The sequence below is a fragment of the Camelus dromedarius genome, chromosome 3 (genome assembly GCF_036321535.1).
Source record: "Camelus dromedarius isolate mCamDro1 chromosome 3, mCamDro1.pat, whole genome shotgun sequence".
In the NCBI taxonomy this organism is placed as follows: Eukaryota; Metazoa; Chordata; class Mammalia; order Artiodactyla; family Camelidae; genus Camelus; species Camelus dromedarius.
The window spans coordinates 46,931,739-46,940,381 of record NC_087438.1 but is presented as its reverse complement, the minus strand read 5'-3'; the positions used below and the strand labels follow the sequence as shown (position 1 = coordinate 46,940,381).

The window sequence follows — 8,643 nt, the reverse complement described above, 5'->3', positions numbered from 1 at the left end:
ACAAAAAATAGATACCAAATAATAAAACTAAAACTTGAAAGAATTCCAAAATCTAATAAATAAAACCTATGGAGAGAAAATTATTAAAGTTATTTTAAAATCCAAACTTAAACTGAGGTGATTTTATGCTTATTCCTTCTTGTTAAAGCCTTGCAATTCAAGTAAAGTCAAAACCAATTTGGACTGGAGCATATTTGTTTTATTTCCCAGTTGCTCAAACATAAAATATTAGATATGGTCAAATAAAGTAGAATTTAGTCTCAAAATATCTCAGCTAGAAGCAGAATCTTGGATGTTTGCCTGTCTGAGGCCCTGCAAGGTTACACTGCTAATGAGTGCAGAGCCATGATTGAAAACCAGGCTTCCTGCTTCCACTGCAGTACTGTCCTACGCTTACCTCCCTTCCGGTGAAACCACATATGGATTGGAATCTAGAGCAAATCTAGAGAAGCTCCAGGTCCCTTACATATTCAAAACTTCAGTCCTCTCCCCCTGCAAGCATCTCTCCTGTGTATCCTTCCTCTGGCGTCTACCATCCTCCGAACCTTTCAGATTCATCATTTCATAATTCTCCATGAGTTCAGTGGTTTCCAGATTTCCAGATTTTCTAAACCAGTCAAACTGTCACTCAAATTCTGGCATCTGAAAACAGAGATGCCAGATTTTATTTTGTTAATGGAAACATTAGGAAAACAACCACCACCTATTTCCATTATCATTTCATAAAAGAAAGAACATTTTAACATGGAAAATGTAGGGAATGTACATCTCAAAAGGATGAGTTTTATTATATATAAATTATACCCAAATAAACCTGACATTTTAAATGCAAGTATGCTAAACTTTGAATTAAAACAATTAGAAATTGGACAGGAGGACGGGATAGCTCAGTGGTAGAGTGCCTGTCTAGTATGCACAAGGTACTGAGTTAAATTCCCAGTACTTCCACTTAAAAAAATAAATAAACAAACCTAATTACTTCCTCCTGAAAGAAAGAAATACGACATATCTAGCTTTTGTGTCCCCACCTCCACACCATTTCACGATAGATAAGGGAAAACACATCATCATAGAAGGAAGAGTTTCAGGAAACTACTGCTTCAGACTTTTCTTGAGCTATGTCTTCTTTGTTACTCCTGTCCATCCTTACTGCCTTATCCATCCAGAGCCTCATCACTTCTTTTCTGGACTACTGCAATATCCTCTTGCTTTCCCTTTCTGTGCCCATGTCTCCCTCTCTGGTCCCTCCTTTAGTGTACTATCAGAATGAGCTCCCTAAAACACATTTCTGATCATATTCTTCTACCAGGTATAAAGGTTTGGCCCCTTATCCCACAATCTGAACTACCCTTGTCTCTCTCCTTCACTATTCTACACCACATGGACTCAGCACTCAAGTTATTTCTAACTGCATTCTCCTTTCGCCATGCACTTTCATTCACACTATTTCCCACACCATAAACAAGTTTTCCCAGTCTTCATCTTTGAAATATTACACATTCTTCAAAGAATATTCAAATACCACTTTGTCTACAAGCCTTGATAATTCAACTCTTGTACCTTCTAAGTTCATTTGTCTGTCTACTACTAGACACATCATGTCTTACGGTGAATCTCTCACCTTATGGTAGAGACTTGGTTATAATCAATTTCTATATTGTGTATATATAATTATTGAATGGATAATTTGCTTCATCTCCTCCTCAACAGATGACTTTATATCCTACTTCTCTTGGAAAACAGAAGCCATTAAATAACTGCTCCAACTTCCTGCCAACACACATACAAAATCGCCGTATCTGTAAACATCATATTCTCCCACACTCCCACTCCTCCCCCCAAACTAATCTCTTTCCTGGCTTTCAATCCCATCCCCTCATCCCTGACAAGAGTCTTGCTTCATCAATTATCTTCTCTTTCTCCTAAATTTTTAACTTCTTCCTTTCTGCTGATTCTTCTTCTCGGTAGTGCAGGGAACACCAGCTAGAAATATTTACATAAACTATTTTCAAGTGAAAAAGAGTTGTGCTGATAGGCCCTCAAGACTTCAGACCCTGGAAAGCATACTCACGTTTAGGAAGGTAAAGGAAATAAACCATAAACACATATTAGCCAGGCAAAAGAGAATTATATTCATTCATCGATGAGACAAAGAAGACTGAATGTTGATGCCAAGACAATCACTCTCAGCCCTACTTTTCCATGAGATATTTCTGATCTATGAGCATCTGTTAATTCCACCTGGCACCTGATCAAGGCAACAGTGTACAACCAAGGGGGCCCAAAGAACTATTTACAGGAGTAGCTGCTTGTGCCTCTCCTCATCTGACATTCATTTTCTAAGCGTTCTTAGGTCTTCTTTCAATTGCTCAAGCATGTCAACATCTATGCTGTCTTTGAACATGCCACACCCTCTGCCTGAAGCCCTCATCCTTTCTTCTCCCTATACCAATCCCATCTTTGACATGACTGGCTCCTCATCCTTTAACTCAGCTCAAATACCACATTTCCTGAACACCCATTTGATATCACAGTGTCCTTCCCAGATTTTATCATGACATAATTTTTATTTAATTGTTTCTTATTATTTTTCTCACCACTAGACTATAAACTCTATGAGAACAGGAATTGTCTATCTTGTTTACCATTATGTTCTCAGTACCTAGTACATGGAAGGCACTCAAAAAAGTGTGGGATGAGTGAATTATATTAAAAACTAGCTCAGTATTGCAGTAGTTCTAGGATAGGAAGCTTAGCAGAATCACCTCAGGGTATTATTTAAGCCAAAAATCCCAAATCCCCTTCCCTAACTACACTTCACTGTCAAAGAAAAAGACATGGCTGAACAGTAGTTTAAGCCATAAAAACAGATTTTATTCAGGACTACTGCAATATAGGAAAAGAGACCTCAGAGGAGAATGGGGCTCATTTCCAAATATAGCATGGGCAAGTGGGAATTTATGGCCAAGGATCAGGGTGGGGGTCTATAAGTGAAAAATTACTAAGCAGTAAGGGGAAACCCTGGCTAAACTGCCCTAAAAGGATCTTTGCTGAAGACAGGCCTGGATGGTCAGACAAAACCTAGGGGGGAGGGTGTGGAGGATGGGGGACCTGATCATATATGGAGGGTGATCAGATGTCCAGGGTGTGTAATTCCTGATAAATTGACTTAGCTGGGTTCTTGCTAAAACTAGATTTTACAAGGAAGTACACAAATAGATCTAGGACGAGGTTCAGGAGCCCAACTAAAGTTTGGTCAAGCAAAAAATCTTTGCAATACCTAGAGTCAGATGTGCCATTTTCAGGATTGGGAGAGGGTGTAGGTACACAGGTAGACTATGTGTCCCTTGTTGCCCTCCAGATTCTGGAATAGGGTGAAGAGTGTAATATAAATAATCACCATGGGAAGACCAGTGGTTGTGTGTAATTGAGAAAAGTCCTCTAGTAATTTTGATACATCATCTCCAGGCCCCTGTGAAAACCACTGCTCCAGGCATCATTCCTATGCCTTGTAATGTTACTCCCCAGATCTTTAAATGGAGCTGCTTGTCAACTCTCAGACCCCTGATCTTTCAGCCAATCTCAGAGGGTCTCTAGGGCTCATATATGGGACACTACATATGGGCAACTATTTTTCTCACTTAAGTTTTCTTAATCTTTACATTCTTGTCCTCTACCACAGAGACATTTAATTGTTAAACATACTAAGACATTCTATTTGAAGAGGAGCTCTAATATTGATATAATGAGGAGACAAAGTTACTTTTAACAAGCCACTTAAGATTAAATGCCATCATTAATGTATAATGTCATTAGCACTATGAACCTATAATCTGGGCCCCCAAGCAAATTTTTTTCGAAAAAGCCTTTTCAAACCCAGCCCACAGATTCCCCATCACCAATCCTACATAAGTCTATACATTTTAGTTACATTAAACAAGAAAGGAGGGATGATATAGTAGGGGTGGGGTGAGGGGGACAAGTTAAAGGGGTTTAGAGTGATGTTCTTATTCTTTTTTTTTGAACTACAAATTCCTCCAATAACATTTCTTGCTTTCAGGGGAAACACCCCAGAATGAAACGGGAAGTAGTTCTAAATGTTATCCCTAAGGGTCCTGTCTATGTAATAATTGATGATTAATGCAATTTCCTGATCTTATTTATTTAGGATTGACATGATTGGGAAGTTAAGGTACTCAAGAAGGTTAGGATTTCAACTGAAATGCTTTCTGGAAATGTGTTGGACTATGAAACTATTAAATAACTCTTTTCAGTTTTTAAAGATTAAAATGCAACACATTCAATCACAACAAAGCCTGCCATAGAAGAATTCAAATGGAAATGTGGCCCCCCCAAAAAAAATACAGTGGCACCCCAATGAGCTTATTAAAGAAAGAAGTGCTTTCTGGGAAATTTGGGAGTCCATAGAGCCTTTTCAGTTGCCCAGAGTGACATGGAGAGGAAAGACAAATCTTTGGAGTCAGAGAGATCATAGCTGAAATCATGATCTAGGATTCGGTGACTTTAGCTAGTTCTGTTTCCTCCTAAAAAAAAAAAAAAAAAAAAAAAAGATAGTAATATATTGAAGGATTATTAGGGAGATTAGCCATGCTAACAGTAACAAGAAAAACACTGCAAAAGGCAATGTGTATGAGAATATTTTCTAACAGAATACTCTAGCTTCCCAGGAATCAGTGGAAGGGCTTTATTTTTAAATTCTACTACCATACAGATGCCTCCTCAATTTGCATTAGGAAAAAGCATCAGTTCCTCTCCTGATGCTGCTTCCTAACTGTTATTTAGTTCAGTTTACAGCCTCAGAAAAGTGACCTCAGTTAAGCACTCAGAAACATTTAAAGGCTCCTAAACTTACATTTAAGTTCTTTTATTTCTTGAGTTGAATCTGCCCCCATTGATTTTCACTTGTTCCCCTTGAAACTATTTACTGAAATGACTATTTTTCCTTTAACTGAGAATATTTCCAAGATTATGTATTAAATAGGGGGAACAATTGGGTCTCACACCTGAAATAGCTATTTCCTTTCCTTTGGACAAATAACCCCTAAAGAGTCCATTTTTTTTAATCAATGTGTATCTTCTAATAAAGGAGTTGTCAAAACAAAAGTCCTATTTTTTTCTAATTGCTTTTAATGTGGCTAAAGTCTGAAACAATTTATCTTGTATTGGTCTCTCTGTCAGAATTAAGGGTTCTAGCTAAAGGTTTTAATAAACAAAATGTATCAACTCCAACCATCTTTATTTCATCACACACACACACACACACACACGCACGCACACTGCATCACTGCAATCAAAAGAAAATAGTGTACCAAAGCTTGTGTGGCAAACTCCTAATTAATGATGAAAACTCCTTGGAGCCAGGGTGCTGTTCTCCCAATAGACCGCTATTTTTAAAATATTTCTCTTTGAAAACAACAGCATGATTAATCCCACCATTCCTACTTAAATTACTTATGTAGAAACAACAGTGCACTATAAGCAATTATGAAAAACACTTTATTATGTATAATTTGTACATGCTTCAATTTGTGATGCTTGGGGTGATTTACTTTCCAGGTTGTGATGTCATCTACCAAGATTCACTAGATCTAATTTTCACCCTGCCATGCCACCTACAAAAATACAATTATTAAAGCAAAGTTCTCCTTCTTTACTCTAAATATACACAAAGCTTTTTCAGACAGATAAAATACGAAGAGAATACTTTGCACACATATCAACACCATACAAGGCATTACCCTTCACACTAACATCTAATGTGTTCTTTTATTTGGAAACAGCAGGAAAAGAGACCCCTTTTCCTCAGAGGGAAATGCAAACTTGCTACTAAAGCCAAACTCCAGGGATGAAGGTGTGGTCCTCGGGGGAACGAAGCGGGGTGAGGACTTATGGTGAAGGATGGGTGCCTCATAAGCATTTCAGAAGGAAGGAATTGCAGGAGGTTCCTCGGGGACAGTCACACAGCTTCCCAATCCTAGCTCCTTTTCGCACCGCGCACTGCTCTCCCGCGTCACACTGCAAACAACACAATGTGTAGTCACCCTGCAAGAGCATACCCATGCCCCCAACAAACATATCTCCCCATCAACACAATGTCGACCTTGTGGGAGAGGTGGATGGGCCCTATCACCATTACCATGGGTCTAAGTGTAGTCAGGCCTGAAAGGCAGGAAGTCTTGTGCTTATAATTTCAATGAGAGAACATAAAAAGAAAGAAGTTTAAATTACTGAACCCCTCCTACTTTCTTTTACCTTTTGTGGAGAAGTACATTTCCTGGCTTCTTTAAATGTTCATCCAAAAGAAAAAAAAAATCAACCAGGCCTTTTATCTAAGAAATAAACAATGAACCTATATATTCTCACAACTCCTGCTTCCTGTGTCCACCTCCTCATCCCAAGAAGAACGGTTTAGGTGTGTGTGGGTGTGTGTGTTCTTCAGGGAAGGTGACCAGACCTGAATCAAGATTTTTGACCCTAGAACTTAAGATTTTAAAAACTGGCAGTGCTCTGGAAAACCAGAAGAAAGCTGAAGGAAAAAGAACTGACTGGATTTAAAGGCTCTTCCAACTCAGAGAATTTTGAGAGGTTAAAAACAAAACAAAATAAACAAACAAACCCCACCACATTTTCAGGAAATACTCCACACAGATCCAAGAGCTGATTCCTGGCACAAGCTGTTCAGTCCTCCAGTATGGCCAAACTACTCTTTAACCTTAGAGACCAAGGGGCAAGGGAAACAAAGGGGAGCCCACAAAATTCTGCAAACACATTATCTGAATTATTAGCTAAATTCTGGGAAGAAGGTTGTGTATAAGACTCAGGGTGGTATATTTCCTCTTTGAAAAGCATAAGGAGGGTGACCACAAAGTCTTACCATGGGGACTTGGCCATACTTCTTTTCATAAATTGGAATACGTTTACTCTTGAGCTTCTTCAGGACTTCCTGCAGCGCTTCGATCTGCAACACACCACACCCGGAGCCCCGAGTTGCCACCTTGGCTGCGAGCCCAGCCCAGGTGCTCACTTCCAGCCCTAGTTATAAGGAACCCCGGAACCACACACTCCTCCCCGGACTCCACAAAGAGCTACATTCAAGGGATGGAAACTTGGTGAGTGCTGTCCCACGTAGTGAGCGCTGTCCCACGTACTGACCGCAGGTCCAGGAGCCGCGGAGACTCCTATTGCTTCAAGGAGCCGGGATGAGGGATTCGCTCTAAAGACTGTCTGGAGCCCGTGGGCTCGAGACGTTCGTCGGGTGACAGGGGAAGCCGGGACTTCGAGCCCATCACCCCGAGCCCTGACCTTGGGAACAGTGGTGGGGAGGCGGGTAGAGAAGGACCCGTACAAAAGAAAGGAACTCGCGGCAGCCCAGGGAAGTCTGGGGCGAGGGGATACCGACCAGCTCCTTCTCATGGGAGGCATCCTCCACTGTGGAGTAGATGTCCAGGGCTCGCGGCTGGAGCTCGGCGTCCTCCTGGGCAAAGGCGCCCAGCAGAGGTAGCAGCAGCAGCAGGGTGGCACCCAGGAAGGGAAGCAGCCGCAAGCGGGGGCTCTCCATGGTGCTGAAAAACGGCGCTGCTGGGGCACTCCGCGCTCCCGCCTTTTATAGCGAGCCAGAGTCGGGGCTCAGGAGGAAGGAGGGGGCGCGGAAGGAAGGGGGTGTGGAGGAGGGTCCGGGTCAACCGTCTGTAGGCAGCGCTTCGCCACCGCTTGACGTCAATGCCCGCCGGGCTGCAGGCGCCCCGGAAAGAGGCTCTGCGCACAGATGGGCAAGAGCACGGAAAACAGGGACCCCGCGCCCCCAAGTGCTGTCAGCCCCGCGGCAAGGGACGCTCCCAAGAGGCCTGAGCTGAAGCCGAGGGGCGAGAGGTGAGGGATGGAGAGCGGGCGGGGACTCGGAAATGGAAAATGACTTCGAGTCAAGCCACAGATAGAAGAGTCTCACCATCACCTAGCAGCGGCGGCAGCAGCAAAATCCACCTCACCAACCCTGCACTGCTTCTTACCCCAGCCCCATATGTGGCAGCAAGAAGAGGGTGTTGCCTCCAGGCAGGTATATTTGCTGAACACCTTGCTGGACACTCTGTTGGGGAGGAGAGGCACAGTACATGAAAGAAGGAAATCATGGCCTTCCTCACCCTGGGTTCTTTGATGGAGTCTGTGTGGTAACAAGAAAAGAAGTAAAACAGACTAATCCCAATTCAGCAGCAGTGTAGAGAGTGCAGAGAGCCAGATTCTTATTTCAGTCCTGGCTCCACCACTTACAAGCTGTGTGACTTTGGGCAAAATAAAGGATACAGCCTCGTCTTTTGTAAAACCGGAAATTTTAAATGTACCTCACAATGTTATCAGGAAAGTGGAATGAGAGATGAGGTATGTAGAACCCGTGGCCCTTAGCACAATTAGCACCAAACCTCCCTGTCCCTCTCCACTGAACTTTAATGCTACCCAGACAAGTGGCTGTGTGCAGTATCTCAGCTTTTCCTCAGGGCAAATTCAACCATTCTCAGAACCCTTCCTACCCACTATCCCTCCTGATATCTAAGAAGCCTGTCTAGAAAGAAAGTAAAAAGGGTGGAAAATGCAATTTTCTGGTCATGGAAATATCTCCAGAGAGCAAAA

At 42.1% G+C, this 8,643-nt stretch overlaps 1 protein-coding gene across 1 annotated transcript; it reads right to left on the bottom strand.

Annotated features, from left to right (window-relative positions):
* Positions 1-5,501: 5,501 nt before the first annotated feature.
* On the bottom strand, positions 5,502-7,827 carry CARTPT (CART prepropeptide). Its single transcript, XM_010974976.3, has 3 exons — positions 7,421-7,827; positions 6,896-6,979; positions 5,502-6,036 (listed from the first exon to the last, which is right to left on the bottom strand). Exons 1-3 carry the CDS (start codon positions 7,577-7,579, stop codon positions 5,929-5,931), a joined length of 351 nt encoding a protein of 116 aa, XP_010973278.2. The 5' UTR covers positions 7,580-7,827; the 3' UTR covers positions 5,502-5,928.
* Between the last annotated feature and the right edge of the window lie 816 nt (positions 7,828-8,643).

Excerpts from the sequence above, each read along its gene's own strand:
- CARTPT (XM_010974976.3), bottom strand. The coding sequence starts at position 7,579 with ATGGAGAGCCCCCGCTTGCGGCTGCTTCCCTTCCTGGGTGCCACCCTG. Across the intron at positions 6,980-7,420 it reads CCTCCCATGAGAAGGAGCTG|ATCGAAGCGCTGCAGGAAGT; the intron begins GTCGGTATCCCC and ends GGTGTGTTGCAG. Across the intron at positions 6,037-6,895 it reads AGTATGGCCAAGTCCCCATG|TGTGACGCGGGAGAGCAGTG; the intron begins GTAAGACTTTGT and ends TGTTGTTTGCAG.